This window comes from Somniosus microcephalus, chromosome 11 (genome assembly GCF_052327205.1).
Source record: "Somniosus microcephalus isolate GS21.2 chromosome 11, FLI_Smic_1.0, whole genome shotgun sequence".
Taxonomy (NCBI): Eukaryota; Metazoa; Chordata; class Chondrichthyes; order Squaliformes; family Somniosidae; genus Somniosus; species Somniosus microcephalus.
In genome coordinates, this window is record NC_140997.1 from 200,342,117 (window position 1) to 200,365,231 (window position 23,115).

General features: G+C 47.4%; 1 protein-coding gene across 3 annotated transcripts in view; it reads left to right on the forward strand.

The window, feature by feature from the left end:
- LOC147111120 (constitutive coactivator of PPAR-gamma-like protein 1 homolog) overlaps positions 1-23,115 on the forward strand; it is a 145,143-nt gene that overhangs the window by 50,829 nt on the left and 71,199 nt on the right. For all 3 annotated transcript variants that reach the window (XM_086001690.1, XM_086001687.1, XM_086001689.1), the window contains exons 3-4: positions 11,953-12,035; positions 22,508-22,636. In XM_086001690.1, coding sequence (XP_085857816.1) covers positions 11,953-12,035; positions 22,508-22,636 — 212 coding nt within the window. The remainder of the gene's footprint in view (positions 1-11,952; positions 12,036-22,507; positions 22,637-23,115) is intronic.

Consider the following 23,115-nt stretch of genomic DNA (forward strand, 5'->3'; position numbering starts at 1 on the left):
CGAAACCTATAAAATTCTGTCAGGCCTGGACAGACTAAATGCAGGAAGGATGTTCCCGATGGCCGGGTGTCCAGAACCAGGGGTCATAGTCTAAGGATAAGGGGTAAGCCATTTAGGACTGAGATGAGGAATTTCTTCACCCAGAGAGTGGTGAACCTGTGGAATTCTCTGCCACAGAGGGTGGTGGAGGCCAGTTCATTAAATATATTCAAGAAGGAGTTGGATATATTTCTTCAGGCTAAAGGGATCAAGGGATATGGGGAGAAGGCAGGGACAGGGTACTGAATTTGGATGATCAGCCATGATCTCATTGAATGGCGGAGCAGGCTCGAGGGGCCGAATGGCCTACTCCTGCTCCTATCTTCTATGTTTCTAAGTCCATTCTGTGCCCATTACTACCCTCAGTGCTTCCTTCATGGTGCTCAATATGGAGAAGTACTGATTCATTAGCTGAGAGAGGGCGGTAGGTGGTAATCAGCAGGAGGTTTCTTTGCCGATGTTGGACCTGAAGCCATGAAACTTCATGTGGTCTGGAGTCAATGTTGAGGACACCCAAAGCCACCCCCCACCCCCCCACCTCTTGACTGTATACCACTGTGCCCCCACCTCCACCAATGGGATAGGACATATCCAGGGATGGTAATGGAGGAGTCTGGGACATAGAAACATAGAAGATAGCAACAGGAGCAGGCCATTCGGCCCTTCGAGCCTGCTCCGCCATTTGAGATCATGGCTGATCATCCAAATTCAGTACCCTGTCCCTGCCTTCTCCCCATATCCCTTGATCCCTTTAGCCTTGAGAAATATATCCAACTCTTTCTTGAATATATTTAATGAACTGGCCTCCACCGCCCTCTGTGGCAGAGAATTCCACAGGTTCACCACTCTCTGGGTGAAGAAATTCCTCCTCATCTCAGTCCTAAATGGCTTACCCCTTATCCTTAGACTATGACCCCTGGTTCTGGACTTCCTGGCCATCAGAAACATCCTTCCTGCATCTAGTCTGTCCAGGCCTGACAGAATTTTATAGGTTTCGATGAGATCCCCTCTCAATCGTCTAAACTCCAGTGAGTATAAGCCCAATCGACACTGTTAGATCCGTGTGTTAATGGAGACACGGAATGCAGGAGTTGATTTAACAAGTGTTTATTGAACAAATTCTGGAGGTGAACTAACTACACAAGATGCTATACAGGCTTATATACCCGAGTGGTCACTACTGGTACTACAGTACACAGGGGCTTCAAAAACATAGTTCCTCTTAAAGGTACATACACTACAATTCCTCCACTTTTAGATAAATAGTACATAACATTTTAAGTAATCATTAAATAACATTTTTACAAGAACAATAATCTACACATTTGCTGAAGTTAATCAATTACAAATTCAGTCTCTCTGGAGGCTTCCTGACTCGGTCCGGATAACGCCTCGGTGGTGTAGTAGGTTCTTTTGGCAAGGTTGATTCGGCTTCAATGCCAGTGTCGGGTTCATCTGGTTCCAGTACCACCGGATCGGAGGTAGATACTATGGGTATCTCTGCTTCATCACTAGGCGTATAGAGTTGTGGTGTAGGTTGTCCTTTTTCGGATGACTCTATGATCTGGTCAGCATGGCGCCTTATTATGCTTTCTCCAATGTCCACGGTATACATCAGCGGTCCTAGTCGTGTGCAAATAGTTCCAGGCTGCCATTTCTCGGTACGGTAGTCCCGGGCCAAAACTGGTTGAACTATCTGGAAGGTTCTAGTTGGCCTTTCATTCATGCTTTGAAATTGCTGGTTCTCTACGTCCCTTCTGACGTTTGGCTTGACCAAATCCAGCCGGCATCTTAGTCTTCTCTTGAAAAACATCATGGCGGGGGTTTAGTTTGTAACCACATGTGTTGCATTCCTGTACGCAAACAAGAAGTTATCTACCTTATGTTGTAGATTTATGTCGTCATTACCCATGGCCTTTATGGCCTTCTTGAAGGTCTGGACAAACCTTTCAGCCAATCCATTGGTGGCGGGATGGTATGGGGCGGACGTGTAGTGCTTAACCCCATTGTTTTTTAAGAACTTCCTGAATTCTTCGGATACAAATTGCGGTCCATTATCAGAACAGATCTGTTCAGGCAGCCCATTCCTGGCGAATATGGTCCTTAATACTATGATGGTTTTTTCCGTGGTGGTGGAGGACATCTTTATTACCTCCAGCCACTTGGAGTGTGCATCCACCGCGATTAAGAACATTGAGTCCATAAATGGACCAGCAAAGTCGATATGTACCCTTTGCCATGGAGATGAGGGCCACTCCCATGGATGTAGAGGGTCTTGTGGTGGGGCGTTTTGGACCTTCTGGCATCCTAGACAGCTCTTGGTCATTTCTTCGATGTCTCCATCGATACCTGGCCACCACACAAACGCTCTGGCTAAGTTCTTCGTTTTCACTCCACCCAGATGCCCCTCGTGAAGCTCCTTTAGCACTTTATCCTGGAGTTTGGGTGGAATCACCACTCTGGATCCACACATCAAGGTTCCTCGGCACACTGACAGCTGTTCTCTTCTTTGCGAGAATGCTGGCAACAGTGGTTCGCCATGTGCTGGCCATCCCTTCACTGTTAAGTCGTAGACTCGTGAGAGAGTCGGGTCATTTCTCGTTTCCTTTTCAATGGTAGAATTTGTCACCGGTAGACATTCCACTATGGTCGAGTGGAACATCTCCACTGGGTCCACTGTAGGCGCCTCTTCTACCGTTGGCAACGGTAGGCGCGATAACCCGTCAGCATTCCCATGCTGTTTTGTTCCTTTGTATTCTATGTCATATTGGCGTGCCCCTAGGAAAAGAGACCACCTCTGTAGCCTTTGCGCTGTCAGAATGGGAACGCCCTTTTTAGGGTTGAATATGGAGACGAGGGGTTGATGGTCAGTCAACAAGGTAAATTTTTGTCCGTGTAGGTAATGGTTGAATTTCTTCACCCCCCACACCAGGCTGAGTGCCTCCCTGTCGATCTGGGCATAGTTATGCTCAGCTGAGTTCAATGAGCGTGACGCAAAAGCTATCGGCCGCTCCGAGCCATCAGGGAATCTATGCGATCATACCGCTCCCACGCCGTAAGGGGATACATCGCACGCCAGTCTGATTGGCAGTGATGGGTTGTAATGAGCCAACACTTCCCTGGACGTGATCAAGCCTTTGCATTTATGGAAGGCACGTTTACAGTCTTCGCTCCATTTCCAAAGTACTCCCGTTTGTAGCAGTGCGTTAAGAGGGTGCAGAACCATTGACAAGTTCGGTAAAAATTTATGATAGTAATTTATTAATCCCAGGAACGACCTTAATTGTGAGACATTTTCAAGCGCGGGGGCTTTTACGACTGCTTCAATTTTTTCAGGTGACTTATGCAACCCTTCTTCGTTAATGACATGGCCACAATATGATATTTGTTTCTGGAAAAATTCGCACTTGGGGCGATTTGCTCGTAGGCCCCGTTCTCTCAGCCTCGTGAGCACCTGCTCCAAGTTGGCAAGGTGCTCGTTGTCGTTTTCTCCTGTTACAAGGATGTCGTCTAGGTAGCATTGAGTCCCCGGAATCCCTTGCAGGACTTGCTCCATAGCTCTTTGCCAGATAGCCGGAGCTGATGCCACTCCGAAAACCAGTCGATTGTACTGGTACAGGCCTTTGTGTGTGTTTATCGTGAGATACTTTTTAGAGGCCTGCTCAACCTCCATCTGTAGATATGCCTGTGCTAAGTCAATTTTGGTGAAACGTTTCCCTCCGGATAGTGAGGCGAAAATATCTTCTATCCTCGGAAGAGGATACTGTACCGTGTGAAGAACCGGGTTTACAGTCACCTTGAAGTCCCCACAGATGCGAATTTTTCTCTGTTTTTCAGATTTATCATTATTCAACGTTTTCTTCATGACTGGGACGATGGGTGTTGCCCACTCGCTCCAATCTACCTTGGATAACACGCCTGCTTTTTCCAAATTCTCCAGCCCTGCCTCGACGGCTGGACGAATTGCATATGGCACCGGCCTTGCCTTAAAAAACTTGGGAATTGCTGCATCTTCCACTTTTTTATTGAGGCGGTGGCGCCTTTCAGGGTTCCTAGTTCCTGTTGAAACACTCCTTTGGCGTTAGCCAAGATTTCTTTTAATCGTCCAGGTATGACATCATCATCGTTTTTTTTCTTACTGGTCACCGTCAGTGCCTGAATGGAGTGCCAGTCTAAACTTATCTTTCTGATCCATTCACGTCCCAACAACGGTGGACCACCATCTTGCAGAACGTATAAATACAACTTCTGTATTTCCTTGCCGTTGTATACAACAGGCACCCTTATTTTCCCTCTGGGGTATACTTTCTGCCCCGTATATGTCTTCAAGATAATGGATGTGTCTTTCAAAGGTATATGCGGAAGTAGCCGCTCGTAATCCCGTCGACTTATGGCGGTCAGAGCTGATCCTGTATCTAGCTCCATTTTGACTGGGGACCCCGCTATCGTGAGGGTAACCCAAATGGTCTGGTAATCTTCTTTGGCAATTACATTATGTAATTTGAGACAGCTTAGTCTCTTGTTTCCGGAGTCGCTATCGCTCTTCTGGTCTTCGGAGCTACTGTCCGTCATCATTTGTACCTTTCTGTACTTTTCCTTATTGACCTTTTTACTGTCAGCAGATTTTTTTCCAGATCTGCATACACGTGCAATGTGTCCCATCTTTCCGCATTGCCTGCATGCTTTGTCCTTGAACCAGCAGTCCTTCTGGTCATGGGTGGATCTGCCGCAGCGATAACATCTCTCGAAACCCCGTGTCATTTCATGGGTGCCGAAGTCCTGTGGCTTTTGCTGTATCTCTGCAGCTCCTCTTGCTGCTGCTTCGTATGATACAGCCACACTGAAAGCCTTGTCCAGTGTCAAATCTTTCTCAGAAAGTAGCCTTTTCTGTGTTCCTTCGCTTAGGAGACCGCAGACGAATTTGTCTCGTAGAGAATCTGCCAGTCCCGCCCCGAATTGGCAGTGCTTTGACAGCTTTCGTAATTCGGTGAGGTAATCAGCGTTACTTTCATTCTTGTGCTGATTCCTCCTGAAGAATTTGAATCGTTCCGCTATCAGCAGCGGTGTTGGGTTTAAGTGCTCCTGTAGGGTATCAACAATCTCCTTAAAATTCTTGTCCATCGGTTTGGCTGGAGTGATCAAGTTTCGTAACAGCCCGTATGTCCTTGCGCCCATCGGATTTAGAAGTACCGAAGCCTTTTTATCATCCGCTACTTCATTCGCCTTGCAATATACCTCCACTCTTTCCACATATGTGGTCCAATCCTCTATATCACTATCGAAAGCAGTAATATTGCCAGTCTTCGGCATCCTGAAAATCAAAAATGGCGCCTCCCGCGCTTTTCCTTCTTCCCCGCCGAGTCAAGATGGCGCCTCCCGCGCTTTCCCGCTGCTGCCAACGCTGTTCTCCGCGGTTCCCGTTGCGACCTGCAGCTTTTCGCGGTATTTTTTTTTTTAATATATATATCTTTTAAATAGTTTCTCCATTACTTGGAGAACCGTTCCCGTCGTGGAGCGGACCCTCTGGGACTTTCCCCTCCCTCTGCTCGGTCCGAACGCCGACCTGCTTTGCAGCACCAGCCGCCTCCTGAGTGTTCCACCCTCTGTCTCTCTTTGCTTCTGCTTTCCGACTCGCTGCCCGGCCCCGCTGCAGAGCCACCCGATCGAGCCCCAGCCCGCCGCAGCCCAGGAAGGATCAGTGCACTACCTGCCACCAGCCCGTTTAGCTGGTGAAACCACAGTTTTTTTTTTGCTTCGACCTTCATCTGAGGAATCGATCTCCTTGAGGTGCTGCCGAATTGCAGGTAAGTTCGTTTCTAACTCGTCGCCACTGTTAGATCCGTGTGTTAATGGAGACACGGAATGCAGGAGTTGATTTAACAAGTGTTTATTGATCAAAGTCTGGAGGTGAACTAACTACACAAGACGCTATACAGGCTTATATACCCGAGTGGTCACTACTGGTACTACAGTACACGGGCTTCAAAAACATAGTTCCTCTTAAAGGTACATACACTTCAGCAGACACAATCTCTCCTCATACGTCATTCCTGCCATCCCAGGTATCCGCCTGGTGAATCTTCACTGCACTCCTTCCATGGCAAGAACGTCCTTCCTCAGATAAGGCGACCAAAACTGCACACAATACTCAAGGTGCAGTCTCACCAAGGCCCTGTACAACTGCAGCAAGACATCCTTGTTCCTGTACTCGAACCCTCTTGCTACGAAGGCCAACATACCATTGGCCTTCTTAACCGCCTGCTGCACCTGCATGCTTACCTTCAGCGACTGGTGCAGAAGAACACCCAGGTCTCTTTGCACTATCCCTTCTCCCAATCTATTGCCATTCAAAAAATAATCTACCTTCCTGTTTTTGCCACCAAAGTGGATAACCTCACATTTATCCACATTGGGCAGAAACATGGCAAATGCAATCACCCAATCTGTCCAAATCGTACTGGAGTTTCACGACATCCTCCTCACAGCATACCCTCCCACCCAGCTTTGTGTCGTCTGCAAATTTGGAGATATTACATCCAATTCCCTCGTCCAGATCATTAATATATATTGTGAACAGCTGGGGTCCTAGGACCGATCCTTGCGGTACCCCACTAGTCTCTGCCTGCCACAATTGGAAAACGACCCGTTTATTCCAACTCTTTGCTTTCTGTCCGCCAACCAGTTCTCTATCCAAGTCAATACCTTGCCCCCAATCCCATGTGCCTTAATTTTGCACGCTAATCTCTTATGCGGGACCTTATCGAAAGCCTTCTGAAAGTCCAAATACACCACATCCACTGGTTCTCCCTTATCTATTTTACCAGTTACATCCTCAAAAAATTCCAGTAGACTAGTCAAGCACGATGTGGTAAACCACTGTTAACCCTGTACATGTCTGTGTGGTAAACCACTGTTAACTCTGTACAAGTCCGGGCATGTCTCCACCCCTGGCTCCACCCCCTAAGCCCGGGTATAAAGGTGACTCACCACCCTTCCCCCGGGAGCTCTTAGGATGGATCCACTAGCAGAGGCATGCTCCAGTTCTTAGTCAATAAAAGCCTACTTCGTATAAGTTCAACTCGTAGTCTTTGGTGTTGTTGTTAGTGCATCACACGATTTACCTTTTGTAAATCCATGTTGACTTTGTCCGATCCTGTCACTGCTTTCCAAGTGCTCTGATGCATTTTGGCAGAAGGAACAGGGAGAGGCAATATACACTTAATGGCACAGTTTTAAAGAGTGTGCAGGGACAGAGGGAACTGGGAGTTAATGTGCATAGGCCCCTGAAGGTGGCAGGACATATTGAGAGAGTGGTTAGCAAAGCATATGGGACCTTTGGTTTCATAAATAGAGGTACAGGAAACTTTGTGTTATCCGGAGGCTAAATGTCCGGCAAGCTCGAGCCACCGGCAAAAATCAGGAGCCGTTTCGTTAGGCTTTTTTTCTTTTCGTTGCTTTTTTCTCTTCGTTGCTTTTTTCTCAACAGTCAAGCTCTGCAAGGTCTCACTGAAGCTGTTGCTAAGCTACAGAGACGCTACAGAGAGTACGGCCGACTGTTTAGAAGCTGTTGCTAAGCAACAGGGTTTGTTGCCAGATACGGAGCTCAAAATCTCCGTATGTTTCAACATTAGCGCTGGTTTGTCCGGCAGTTTTGAGGGAATGGCAACAGCTCGGTCCCGTCGGTGCCGGATAGCACAAAGTTTCCTGTATTGAGTACAAAAGTAGAGAAGTTAAGTTGAACCTTTATAAAGCGCGGGTCAGACCACAACTGGAGTATTGTGTCCAGTTCTGGTCACCACACTTTAGGAAGGGTGTGAAGGCCCTCGAGAGGGTGCAGAGGAGATTTACCAGAATTGTTCTGGGGGTGGGGGATGTTAGCTACAAGGACAGGTTGGAGAAGCTGGATTTGTTTTCATTAGAGCAAAGGAGGTTGAGGGGTAATTTGATCGAGATGTACAAGATTATGATGGGTTTGGATAGGCTAGACGGAGAAAGGCTGTTCCCACTAATTAATGGTACAAGGACTAGGGGACACAGGTTTAAGGTTTTGGGCAAGAGACACGGGGGGATGTGAGGAAAAACTTTTTTACACAGCGAGTGGTGATGACCTGGAACTCGCTGCCGGCAGAAGTGGTGGAAGCGGAGACACTCAATGTTTTCAAGGGGAGACTGGATAGGCACTTGAGGGAAATAAACTTGCAGGGCTACGGGGATAGAGCGGAGGAATGGGACTGACTGGATTGCCCTACAGAGAGCCGGCGCGGACTCAATGGGCCAAATGGCCGCCTCCTTGGCCGTTATGACTCTATAACCCTACTTACGGGCTTTGCTATGATGGCACCTGGGTGGCAGGAGTTTGTGAGGTGGTTGGCTGCTGTGTGTTAGTGAGAGCTTCTTGGAATGGAAATGCTCCTGCTTTTTGACAAATGAGTCCTGAGATGGACTTGCTGCAGTCTGTGACACTACCATGTGGGCAGCCTTGGCCTGTATGCTTACTGCCTCTGGGTATGTATGGAGGGTGCTTGTGGGTGGATTTGGATATGCTGGTGTTCTGAGAGCCACTACAATCCGTCCCCTACAATTGAGCACTGCTACTGATATGACAGCAGATCTAATAGCAACAGTAAGATCAATGAAGATCTGATGTAAAATTCTCTCTAACAGATCTTTCTTTAACTGGTCCCCACTTGTTGAAACCGAAAGAGATAGCCTGTTTGACTCTGGCATCCCAGGCCTCAGTGGCAACAATTGAAGTATTGTCGGACAAACCGTGACTGGCCTGAGGATTTCTGGCACGGGGTAATATTTTTGTAAATGTCCTTGGCATTAGCCACACACTCCACAGTGACCTGTAGTGTTACAAAGCTGGCCAACAAGATATTGCACGTGCAAGTAGTGAATTTTTTCACCTGAGCCACTGCACAGTATTTGGTATGGCCACTGATGCCTGCACCAAGATGCAAAGCATTATTATTTTTTTTTAAAGCTGGACCTGTGAGGTTTAGATCCTCTGGTTCATCGGCTGTGGCAGCAAACTGGCCCTCCAGACAGTAGGTTTACTGTTGTTGTTCCTCTGCTACCAGCAGCTGCTCCTGCTCACTGTGTTCTGTGTCTTACCCAGTACATTCCCCTCTAGCTGACTCTCGAGATCCTGTGGGTTGGCTGTTTTTTTTGAGTGGGAGGGACAGACAAACCGAGAGAGAGCGAGAGAGTGATGTGATGTGGTATGAAGTGCTGGCGTTGCACATTTAGACAGAGAAGAGGAAGATCGGTTACAATAGCACCCTTCACAAGTAGCTTTCAGAAGAAGGTGTGGAATGTTAAGTGACTTCATTTTATGCTTCCCTAGCATTTAGTGAATAGGAAGGGAAGGAAGATATGCAGAAATTAGTACCAAACCCTGAACTAGTGGCACCTCTGCTATTTCCATATTTCCAGCACCCTCTATAGCCTTGCTTCTGATGGCGGAGGGCTTCTTCGTTGTGTGAGAGATTTGCCTCCTGTAATAGAAATGAGAAGTTCAATTGTCCAGATGTGATGCAGTAACATCCAAGTGGCAGCATGCAGCCTATCATGGGTGTGATGGCATGTTCAAGGCAAATTCAGTGCAATAGATGGGCCGATTGTTTTGGGATGAACGCCTGTAAAGATGTGAATGAGGTGAAGGCTAGTGGAGTAACGGGTGACTCATTGCCTCTTGGGCATTGATAGTATGGTTTCTAAGTATTGAAATGAAATAGTTATAAAAACACTGAAGGGCAGGTAATTATGTCAAACATGCTTAATATATAGTACTAGCTGGGGAGCCCCGCGTTGCGAGGGCAATTTTGGGGCGCTTGGTCTCCCTGCCCCTGTGTGTCCCCCCTCTCCCTGTCATGTCCTCTCCCTGTCCTCTCCCTCCCCTCCCCTCCCCTCCCCTCCCCTCCTCTCCCTCCCCTCCCCTCCTCTCCTTCCCTCCCCTCCCCTGTCTCCCTCCCTCCCTCCCCTCCCCCACACCTCCCCTCCCCCACCCCCTCCGCTCCCCCACTCCCCTCTGTCCCTCTCTCTGGCCCCTCCCCCTGCCTAGCGCCTGAGGTCCGGTGCGGTTGCGCCCCCCTGCGATTTCCCGAGGCTCCCCCCCCCCCGTGATTTCCCGAGGCTCTCCCCACCCCACCCCCCGCGCGATTTCCCGAGGCGCTCTCCTCTCCTTCCCCCCCCCCCCTGTGATTTCCCGAGGCCCCCACCCCCCGCGATTTCCCGAGGCTCGCCCCCCCCGCGATCTCCCGAGGCTGTGCTGGCGTCACGGGGGGCTGTGCGCATGCGTGCCGGCGTCAAGGCGGCTGCGCAACTGTCGTGACGGGGTGGCGGGCCGTGCGCATGCGTGGTTTCAAGACCGCCGGCGTGCCCCGTTGCCGGGGTAACGGGGGCCGTGCGAATGCGTGCCGTCGTCAAGGCGGCCGCGCAACTGGCGGCCTCTTTTTTAAACTCATCAGCTCTCCCCCCCCCCCCCCCCCCCGCGATTTCCCGAGGCTCTCTTTCCCCCCCCCCCCCCCCCCCGCGATTTCCCGAGGCTCTCCCCCCCCCCCCCTATTAAATTGTTATTTAATTCCTTAACACATCATTAAAATATTTACCTTAGTTCCCTAACACAGAAAGTGTGGGGGGAAAAAATTGTGAAAAATCAAGATGGCGGCCACTCACCTCGGTTCAGAAGGATAAGGCCTGCCCACACACGCACCGATTGGTCGACCGGTCAGGTCACCGAAGCGTAGGATTGGTCAATCGTCGAGTCACTCGACACTCAACTGTAGGATGGCACGCGCCCGTCCAATTGGTCGACCTCGACGTCACACAGTCGCTAATGAGATGCTAATGAGCGGAACGCTGAACGTTTTTCAGATACCGCGGGCGGGATTTTTGTCCGGCCGAAACGTAAATACGCCTATGACCGGTCCGGAATCGCAAGCTTTCTTTTGAGGCGACGCGCGCGTCGGTACGCTCTATAACTTTCAAACGTATAGAGAACGGACAGACATCGGGACAGACAGAAGAGCTCTTTTATTTATATATATAGATTAATGTGAGGTGTTGGTGAGTTCTTGTACGTTTGATGCTCTAGTAAGGTTATTGACCTTTTTCCTGCACTGCTTCCAAGTATGTGGTATATTTAAGCCGGCAATCCCTGGCAACAACATTTGCTCATTCTCCCTAGGAGAATAATCTTGTTTTTTTTGGGGAGGGGCTGGAGTTTACAGTGAATACTGCTGAAGGGAGCCCTTTCCATTCAGAAAATCTTCTTGTCCCTATCACAGATCTGGGCTGCTCTGTGACCTACTGCAGGCCTTGTAAATATTCTCCGCTATTATGCCTGCTGTTTACAACTTTAAATAAAATGGATGCCCCTTTAAGCTGTTGCAAGGCTTTAAATCCTGCAGCAGCACAACTTCCCACCCCTCCCTCACTCTCATGGGCAAATGAGAGGCATTCTCTACACTTGGAGCTCACATTATTATGCTGACCCCAGAAATGTGGCCGTGGTCAGCGCGCACTCGTTTGTTCAGGGAAACAAATCAATGGGCAGTTGGTGAAACAGACTCTTCTCTTGAGTCAGCAAAACCAGTGGGGCAACACTTAAATGGGCTCATTTCTGTTGTCTGATAGAAGAGTATTATTTGTGGGAATAAAGGACTGGTGTACACCTGATTATTGAAGTTTGCAAATGGAGCAGTCCGTGCTCTCAGCAGTTCACATTGTTCTGTGTAGAATTATTACAATAAAGTGTGTTTGTATGTTTAGCAAAGTCCTAAAATTAAAATAGTTCAGAAGTACCTAAAAAGAAATTAACTATAGAAAAGGCCCCCCAAATATTTTCTTCAAAACAAATAAATAAATGTATTTTTATTTTAGTTTTACGACTTTTCTTTTTTGATTTAGGCAACCATATCCTACCTGATGAAGATCTGGCTGCCTTTCACTGGAGCTTACTTGGTCCAGACCATCCTCTAGCCTCATTAAAGGTAAAGGTAACCGTGGTGGCGGCAGGGTTGATGTTAATGGGTGCAGCTTGTTGAATTTCCCATTCTATGACTGAAGTGCTAAAATCTAGTGAGGACTGTTGTCAGAGTATTTGAGACTGAAGCTTTTCTTTGACTAGAATTAGCTATCCTCGGTACACAAACCTTTCCCCAAAGCGATGGCTGGTGTTACAAGATTGTTTTTATATTTCTACCTCTTTAAACTTCTTTCTTTCTTTCACTCTTTCTCTCTCTCACTCCCCTCCTCCTCCTGTTTTCTCCTGCTCCCACTCCTGCGCCACACACATTTCCCTTGATAAAACCATTTTTTTTGGTAATTCACTTCTGCAGAGTCTCTTGACATCTTGTTGTTTCTTGGCTGCTCCAAGGCCTCTAAAGCTGGCCGCTTGGAAGTGAACAAGAACATCCTGTAGCGATTCTCCTAATTTTTCTTAGTTTCCCAATGTGTAACAAACTTTCACTCTATGCCTCCTGTGGCATTACAGTTGGAATTGGGAACTGACTGTAGAAACTTGGACACACTTATTCTGTACGACCAAGGCCACCCTTGTTCTGCCATGGACTTGCATAATCTGTGGCACAGTGTGTTGGTTTAACAAAAAAGATACTGTAATCTTGGAGGATATCGCAAGATAAATACCGATGAAGAAGACCACTTAGCAGATCTTGGGTCATCTATCCAGAAGAGCCTACACTCTCCTTGCCCCCATGTCCACTTTCCCTAATCACAGCATCTAATTGTTTCTTAACTGATTTCAGGTTTTTCCTTCCACAGCTCCATCCCGAAGTTTGTTTATTCTTTCATTGATCACTTTGTGTGAAGAGTGTTATAAATCTCATCATCATAAAGAAACTACTCATGAAATAACACTGGATGGCCAGCTGGTGGTGCCGTCCAAGGAATATAAATACTCTGGCGTGGGCCCAGCTTGCCCAGGGACATTTTGTAAGACAGGAACTAGTGAAGTACAGCTAGACCTCCATGTTCTGAAACAAGTTGATTAAAGCCTTGCTTTATACTCAATCCAAGTGCGCAGAGAGTTTTATTACATCAATTTAATCAACTTGATATTGACTCCACGCTTTGGGTGATTTCGGGAACAGCCAGCTACGACTCGAACCGTAGAAGGGAGCTCAGACAAGTAATCGATCCATCATGGAGAAACTACTCGGACCCGCTCGTCTCGACCTGGATCCGAATTCACTTACAGCTGCTATGGTATGGAAACACTGGTATCGTACCTTTAGCAACTTCCTTGAGGAGTGTGGTGAGAATGTTCCTAATAAGTTACGAATGCTTGCTAATTGTGTAACCCCTCATGTGTTTCATTATAACCAAGACTGTGTAGACTATGACGCCGCTATCCAAATACTACAGCAACTATATGTCAAGTCCCCAAACAAAATTTTTGCTCGGCATTTACTGGCCACAACTTGACAACAGCCCAGGGAATCATTTGACGAATTCCTTCAGAAACTTCGCAGGCTCAGCAAGGATTGTAATCTTAAAGCTGTTACAGATGAGAAGTACCAGGAGGAGTTAATTCGTGATTCCTTTATTAATGGGATTGCGTCTCCCTTCATACGTCAGCGTCTGTTGGAGAATAAAACCCTCAAGTTACAGGCTGCCTATGACCAGGCATGTACTCTGGACTTAGCAAAGAGGAATGCAGCTACCTATCTTTCACCACGTGCACAGGCTGCTGCTATCACTTTTAGTGACTCCTTCGATAGGCCTCGGGCGGAAGCCCTCACGGATGACGACTCCAACCTGGCTGATGACAACCCTACCCTAGAAACCTTCACTGATGACGACCCTGCCCTAGTGGCATCTTGACAATCTGGAAGGAAGTGTTTCTTCTGTGGAGGTGCGTTCCATTATAGGAAATTTTGTCCTGCTCGTAACGCAACCTGCAATCATTGCAGCAAGAAAGGTCACTTTTCTAAGGTATGCCAGTCAAGAGCCTCTGTTAGTAAGAAAGGCCACTTTTCTAAGGTATACCGGTCGAGAGCTCCTGTTAGTTTTGCAGCTACCAGCTATAAAACTGCTCCTCCCCCAAGAACCACTACTAAGGTTACAGCTGTCAAGGGTAAAACTGCCCCTCCTCCCATCACAGCTGTTTTTCCCCAAGTCTGTCCCATGCAGCCACGAAGGTTTCGGTAAATGGACACATTTTGAGCACACTAATCGACTCATGCAGGTCTGACAGCTTCATTAGTGAGCGGGCTGTCAGTAAGTTAAAACTGCGTATTTACCCCTCGGACAGGGAAATTGCAATGGCTCTGACGACACTGACCACCAATTCTTCTGGCTTTTGTCTTGTCGACCTTATTCTCAATGGCCGCACTTATTTCTCCACCCGGCTCGGGGTGCTCAAAAACTTATGCAGTGATGTGCTCCTGGGACAGGATTTCCAGAAACAACACAAAAGACTCACTTTCGAGTTTGGAGGGTCAAAGCCGGAGCTTACTATTTCCAAAGTACCGTTTTGTGCGCTTTCGGCAGCTTTGCTCTACGAGCCCTCCTTGTTTGCCAATCTTTCCCCCTGATGTAAGCCCATAGTCACTAAATCACGACGTTTCAGCCAAGATGATCAATCCTTTATCGAGGCAGAAAGCTCTCGCCTTCTGGCTGACGGCATCATTGAACCATGTTCATCTTGCTGGCAGGTTCAAGTCGTTGTTGTTAAAAATCCTCTGAAGCAACACAAGAAATGTCTTTGCATCGATTACTCGCAAACTATTAACCAGTATACCGACCTGGATGCTACCCACTACCACGCATTGATGACATGGTCAATAACCTTGCCAACTACAAGGTATTTTCAACTTTTGATTTAAAGAGCGCATATCATCAAGTACTGTTAAAGGACTCTGACAAAAAGTATACGGCCTTTGAGGCCAGTGGTCGGCTTTACCAGTTTTGTCGCCTTCCATTTGGGGTCACCAATGGGGTGGCCGTCTTTCAACGGGCAATGGCTAGCCTAGTCAAACAGGGGAACTTAACGGACATTTTTCCATATCTGGATAATATCACCATTGCTGGTCATGACCAGAAGGAGCATGATGCCAATCTCCAGAAATTTTTTGACGTGCTCCGTCATTGCAACTTAACCTTAAATGAGTCCAAATCTGTGAAATCAGTACCATCAGTCAACATCCTTGGCTACTGGGTGGACAACGGTGTCATCAAACCGGATCCGGAGCGACTTCGTCCGCTTCAGGAGCTCCCTCCCCCTACGAATCTCGGCTCTCTTCGTCGGGCACTCGGCATGTTCGCCTATTATGCGAAATGGATACCCCACTTCTCCGACAAGATCCAGCCCCTGCTTCACGCAAAGTCTTTTCCATTGGAGGCAACGGCTATTTCAGCTTTCAACCTCCTCAAGCGACAACTGGAAAAAGCCACGCTTCGTTCCATCGATGAAAATCTTCCTTTCGTGGTCGAGTGTGATGCATCGGATGTGGCGATCTCTGCTACCTTGAATCAAGGTGGTCGACCCGTTGCATTTCTGTCCAGAACTTTGCAGGGTAGCGCGCTCCATCATCCTCCTGTCGAGAAGGAGGCTACGGCCATCATCGAAGCTATACGTAAATGGAGTCATTTTCTCGCTTGTCGCCACTTCACACTTATAACCGATCAGCGCTCCGTGGCCTTTATGCTGGATAACCGGAAACGCACTAAGATCAATAATAACAAAATACAACTCTGGAGGATGGAATTGGCCACCTTTTGGATACACCATACATTATCGACCCGGCAAAGAGAATGTGGCCCCGGATACCCTCACGCGGGCATTCTGCTCTTCTATGTCAACTTCGACTCTTGCGGATCTTCATACTGACTTATGCCATCCTGGCATTACCCGCATGTTGCACTTTGTGCGATCTAAAAATCTCCCATTTTCTACGGAAGATGTGAAAAGAACATGCTCCTCCTGTAGAATTTGTGCGGAATTAAAACCGCAATTCTTCCGTCCATCGGATGGCTCGCTCATATACGCTATGCAGCGACTCAGCATTGACTTTAAAGGGCCATTGCCTTCCTCAACGCGAAACAGCTACTTACTTACTATGGTGGACGAATATTCACGCTTTCCCCTGAGCCAATATGCTTACTTCCACAGTGATCAAATGCCTTGATCAAGTCTTTTCCCTTTGTGGTACGGCCAATTTCATCTACTCTGATCGGGGTCCCTCTTTCATGTCAAGCGAACTCAAAAGTTATCTTTCCCAACGGGGAATCGCCACAAGTAAAACGACACCGTACCATCCCATTGGTAATGGACAGGTTGAGAGATACAACGCTATCATTTGGAGCGCTGTTCGTCTTGCACTATGGTCATGCAACTTACCAGACCAGCAGTGGGAAACTATGCTCCCTGACGTGTTGCATTCCATCAGGTCTCTTCTTTCTACATCCACCAATGTCACGCCTCACGAGCGATTCTTCGGGTTCCAGCGTCGCTCCACTCATGGGACGTCCCTACCGTCATGGTTGGCAGCTCCCGGCCCCATGCTGCTCCGAAGATTCGTCCGATCTTCTAAAAACGATTCCCTCGTCGACGAGGTAGAACTCACCGACGTTAATCCCACGTGTGCGCACATGCGGTACCCTGATGGCCGGGAGTCCACCGTTTCGCTCCAGGACCTTGCTCCCTGTCCAGCCAGTCCCACGGACCCAACTGATAGAGGGACCCACGGTGATGATGCTGACACTCTGCGCTCCCTTGAAGATGACGCCCTACCTGGGACATCGAGCGATCTGCTGGCTGCCCCACCGGATCCACTCGGGGAGCCGAGCGCTCCCTGTGGGATTGCCACCCGAGGCCAGGATGCCGGTCAATCACTGGCTATCAAACAGGATGAAGCCAGCTCTGCATCTTTGGGGACCTGCACCTGGAGTCACGATCTCCCCAGCCTCCCTCGGGTCGATCAGGGCAACACGGGCCCTGGCGATCCACCGGTACGGGTCAAGCAGCCCAGGGACCAAGGCACGGTCCGGAGAGACATGCCTTCCAGCCATAAACAAAGATCTAAAAGACTGCGGCTATTCGTGGTCTGCCTAATCCATTAAGAGGAAGTCGTCGGACTTCCAAATCTTTTAGGCAGGAAGAATGTTATAAATCTCATCTTCATAAAGAAACGACTCGTGAAATAACGCTGGACGGCCAGCTGGTGGCGCCGTCCAAGGAGTATAAATACTCGGGCATGGGCCCAGCTTGCCCAGGGACATTTTGTAAGACAGGAACTAGTGAAGTACAACTAGACCTCCATGTTTGGAAACAAGTTGATTGAAGCTTTGCTTTATACTCAAACCAAGTGCGTAGTGAGTTTTATTACATCAAAGAGCTTCCAGACATCAGTATAAATTTACTTTTTACTATTTTGGATTAGTCCCCTTGTCCTACTGTTGAGGTGTAATTTTCATACAATTTACTCTCTGTATATAAGGTCATCCCTCTGTCACCTTTTAAAGCTGAAAAGCCGAGGTATCTCCAGTCTTTTATCATACCCAAGTCTTTTGATGCCAGGAAGCAGCCACCTGGCTCTTTAAGCTTCCTTCTTGAATGTTTCGTATTTTGATGTCCAGAATGAGACACGGTATTCAAGATGTGGGCTAACCAGAATACTATACAGTTTGAGCATGACTTCTGCCTTGACTCTTCTTGACTATGTGCAGTCGATAGTCAAACACAGCAGTAACTGAATACAGCACATGGTAGCCTTTCAGCTCACCCACAGTTAAAATCAAGGCTGCAGACAAATCTGTAATAAGGGTTTATTTTCAAAATGATGGAAAGCATTCTGTCAGTTTGTATTTGAAACTTATGAAAGTAAATGCAACTTTTGTACATTGTCAGCATTGTTATATTCTTGCATTGAACGCTACTGTTTACACTGCTGCTTTATTCATAGCAACTAAGATTGCATTCTAAGATAGTTAAGTCAGAGCTGTATGTTTTAATACATAACTTACTTTACAGGTAACTTTTGGTCGTCTTCAGTACCAGTTTATAATGAAACAGGATTGGAAAGTTTTTTTATTCGGTTATGGGATGTGGGCATGGCTGGCAAGGCCAGCATTTATTGCCCATCCCTAATTGTCCTTGAGAAGCTGGTGGTGAGCCGCCGCCTTGAACCACTGCAGTCCGTGTGATGAAGGTACTCCCACAGTGCTGTTAGGTAGGGAGTTCCAGGATTTTGACCCAGCGACGATGAAGGATCGGCGATATACAGTACTTCTAAGTCAGGATGGTGTGTGACTTGGAGGGGAACTTGGAGGTGGTGGTGTTCCCATGCATCTGCTGCCCTTGTCCTTCTAGGTGGAAGAGGTCATAGGTTTGGGAGGTGCTGCCGAAGAAGCCTTGGCGAGTTGCTGCAGTGCCTCTTGTAGATGGTACACACTGCAACCACGGTACATCGGTGGTGGAGGGAGTGAATGTTTAAGGTGGTGGATGGGGTGCCAATCAAGCGGGCTGCTTTGTCCTGGATGGTGTCGAGCTTCTTGAGTGTTGTCGAGCTTCTTGAGTGTTGTTGCAGCTGCACTCATCCAGGCAAGTGGAGAGTATTCCATCACACTCCTTACTTGTGCCTTGTAGATGGTGGAAAGGTTTTGGGGAGTCAGGAGGTGAGACACTCGCCGCAGAATACCTAGCCTCTGACCTGCTCTTGTTGACACAGTATTTATGTGGCTGGTCCAGTTAAGTTTCTGGTCACTGGTGACCCCCAGGATGTTGATGGTGGGGGACTCGACGATGGTAATGCCATTGAATGTCAGGGGCGGTGGTTAGACTCTCGCTTGTTGGAGATAGTCATTACCTGGCATTTCTGTGACGCGAATGTTATCTGCCACTTATCAGCCCAAGCCTGAACGTCGTCCAGGTCTTGTTGCATGCGGTGCTTCATTATTTGAGGAGTTGTGAATGGCACTGAACACTGTGCAGTTATCAGCGAACATCCCCATTTCTGACCTTATGTTAGAGGGACGGTCATTGATGAAGCAGCTGAAGATAGTTGGGCCTAAGACACTGCCCTGAGGAACTCCTGCAGCAATGTCCTGGGGCTGTGATGATTGACCTTCAACCACCACAACCATCTTCCTTTGTGCTAGGTACGACTCCAGCCAGTCCCCCGATTGCCATTGACTTCTGTTTTATTAGGGCTCCTTGATGCCACTCTTGGTCAAACGCTGCCTTGATGTCAAGGGCAATCACTCTCACCTCACCTCTGGAATTCAGTCCTTTGTCCATGTTTGGACCAAGACTGTAATGAGATTGGGAGCAGAGTAGTCTTGGCGGAACCCAAACTGGGCATCAGTGAGCAGGTTATTGGTGAGTAAGTGCTGCTTGATAGCACTGTCGATGACACCGTCCATCACTTTTCTGATTAATGAGAGTAGACTGATGGGGCAGTAATTGGCCGGATTGGATTTGTCCTGCTTTTTGTGGACAGGACATACTGGGCAGTTTTCCGCATTGTCGGATAGATGCCAGTGTTGTAGCTATACTGGAACAGCTTGGCTAGAGGTGCGGCTAGTTATGGAGCACAAGTCTTCAGCACGATAGCCGGATGTTGTCAGGGCCCGTAGCCTTTGCTGTATCCAGTGTGCTGTGCGTTTCTTGATATCACGTGGAGTGAATCGAATTGGCTGAAGACTGGCTTCTGTGATGGTGGGTGGGGACCTCAGGAGGAAAGTAGTTGCTTTTAATAGGTGTTAAGGTTTTAAGCCTTTAACCCACTTGACGTACATATGTTTTAAGTTTTGTTTAATGTCTAGAAAATACTCCCTTATGATTTGAGATTTTAGGAGATAGAAGATAACCTGACGTTCTTCATCAGTGGAACACACTTAATGGGAAGTCCAACATGACAGGTTGATCATTTAAATCTTACCTGCACTCTTCTCATTGCTTAAATCCAGACAGCCATAAGATGTTAAAAATTTAAGTGTTTATTAGAGACTAATGCAATTTCCAGTTAAGAACACTATCTTCACAGAATTGACGCTTTAGGCACTTTGAAGCAATAGAGAGATGTTTAACTGAGGCTCTGTCTGCTCACTCAGGTAGAAGTAAAACACCCCATCACACTAGTCGAAGAGGAGCAGGGGAGTTCTTAGAGTATCCTGGCCAACATTTATCCCTCAACCAATATCATTAAAACAGATTATCTGGACATTTATCTCATTGCTGTTTATGGACCTTGCTGTGCATAAATTGGCTGCTGTGTTTCTCTACATTACAACAGTGACTACACTTCAAAAGTACTTCATTGACTGTGAAACTCTTCGGGGCATCCTGAATTGTGAAAGGCACTACATACATGCAAGTTCGTTCTTTTTTTACCCCATCTACATGCTGCCCATTGGCGACATCATCTGAAGTAATAGGATCAGCTTCCACATGTACGCTGATGACACCCAGCTCCACCTCTCTCGGCCCCTCCACTGCCTCTATGCTATCTGACTACTTGTTCGACATGTCGACTTGAATGAGTTGCAATTTCCTCCATTTAAATATTAGGAAGACTGAATCCATCGTTTTCAGCCCCCTCCCCAAATTCTGTATCCTTGCCACTCCCCAGCCCCTGTTTCATGTTGAACGAGACTGCTCACAACCTCAATGTCCTAATCTATCCTGAGCAGAGATTCTGACCCCATGCACTCCCCATCAGAAAGACCGCCTACCTCCACTTCCATAACATCGCCTGTATCCATCTTGCCCCAGCCCATCTGTTGCTGAAACTCTAATCTGTGCCTTTGTTACCTCCATGTGTGGCCATCGTCCATGCTCTAAACTTCTGCTCATCCAAAACTCTGCTGCCCACATTCATTCCCACAAGTTTTTCTCACCCATCCGACAAAAGTCACCTACATTTGCTCCCAGTCCTCCAATGCTTCCAATTGAAAATTTTCATTTGTGTTTTTAAATTCCTTCATGGCCTCACTCTATATCTTTGTAACCTCCTCCAGCCCTATAATCCTCTGAGCTCTCAATTCCTCTGACACTGGTCTGTTGTGCACCCTTCTCTCCCTTCACTTTGTCCATCATTGGCAGCCGTGCCTACAGCTGTCTCAGCCTCATGCTCTGGAATTCCCTCCCTAAACGCCTCCATCCCTCCTCCTTTAGGACCATCCTTAAAACCCACCTCTTTAACCAAGCTTTTGGTCACCCCATCTAATATCTCCTGCTTTGGCTCACTGTCCATTTTTGTCTGAATACACTTTGATGAAGTGTCTTTGGATATTTTTCTATGTTAAAGGTGCTGTATAAATTGAAGTTATTACGATAACCTGTTAAAACAATGGCCCAGAAATTCGGGTCGAGGGCTTCCCGCGGGTGCAAGCCCCCGACCTGCCCTTACCTTGCGCGCCGGCCGTTGAGCTGTGGGCTCCCGTGGGATTCTGATCCTGGGCCTGTTCCAACTGCCGGCGCGCAGTGCTTGCGTATCCCAGGGGCGCAGTTAGTCCGATGCGTCCCCTGGGATCACGTGGGCCATGGAGAGCCAATCGGAGCAGGGAATGCTTCATTCATAAGTTTGACAGGAAGGGCTGTCAAAACTTATAAATACTACGAGCCCCAAAACATCACTAAATCTTCAAATACATTTTTAAAAAACATCACATTTTTTAAATAAACTATAAATTACATGAAATAACTATTAAATTAATTTTAATTTTTGAAAAAATAATTTTATTTTCTAACGGGGCTAAAAATAAACTTACCTTGCTTTAAAGTATTTAAAAATAATAAACCTGTGGAAAAAATGTTTTAATTTTAATTAATTCACCACTTACCTTGTAAAAAGCAGGCCTTGCGACTGCTTTTTATATCACAGAAATCACAGAAACCCCACAGTGCAGATAGAGGCCATTTCGGCCCATCGAGCCTGCACCGACGCATATCCCACCCGATCCCCGTAACCCCTACACCAACACATATCCCACCCTATCCCCGTAACCCCACGTATTTAATCCCCCTAACACTAAGGGTCAATTTATCATAGCCAATCAACCTAACCCGCACATCTTTGGACTGTGGGAGGAAACCGGAGCACCCGGAGGAAACCCACGCAAACACGGGGAGAATGTGCAAACTCCACACAGACAGTCGCCCGAGGCCGGATTCGAACCCGGGTCCCTGGCGCTGTGAGGCAACAGTGCTAACCACTATGCCACCGTGCTGTGTCTAACTTCTGGAGACTTACCTTCCCGGGAAAATCTGCAAAAAAAACGCGCAGCCTCTCCTGCGCACGCGTTCGAAATCTGAACCCCTTCTTTCAGGGGAACGGTAGTGCCGGTTTCCCGCGCATGCAGGAAACTGGCACTTCCATTGGGCCTACGGGTGAGTACCCCGTGCGTACTCACCCGTGAAGACCCGAATTTCTGGGCCAATGAATTGGAGAACAGGAAACATTTAAAATATTTAAATATTGGATTTGTTTACTTTCAGGTACGTGCACACCAGCTTGTTCTACCTCCTTGTGATGTAGTGATAAAAGCAGTCGCTGAATATGTTCGCAACATTCAGGATATTGGTGATTTGGATGCAGTTGCAAAAGATGTTTTTAAACGTTCTCGGGTATGTAACAAATGAAAAAGCAATCATATAACATATTTCTACATAAATGAGTATTCACTGTTTACATTTTTCTTTCTTTTTCGTACCAATTTTCTTCCCTCTGCTATTCTTTAGATGTTGACTCTCTTAGGGTACAGTACCATGATTGATGGCCATCCATTGGTATCGTCTTCAAATGACCTTTATCTGTTAGATAGTAAATGCCTGCAGGCTATTTGGCTGCAATATTACAGTTAAACTTGATTGTCTCACTAGATGTTTGTGTGCATTTCCAGCAAGGGCCTCTGAATTGCGTTAAGGACCCGATTGCCTCGCCTAGTGACCGTATGTATTCATCCAGCAGAGGTCATTGAATCCTGTTCAAGAGTGGGAACCTTGGTTGATTTTTCCCTGACCCAGTGTTTTCCGAGGCCGATTGTAGTACTTCTCCGGCTGTAAAGTGCATGAATGGAAAACAGAAGAATGTTAAATGATAGAAG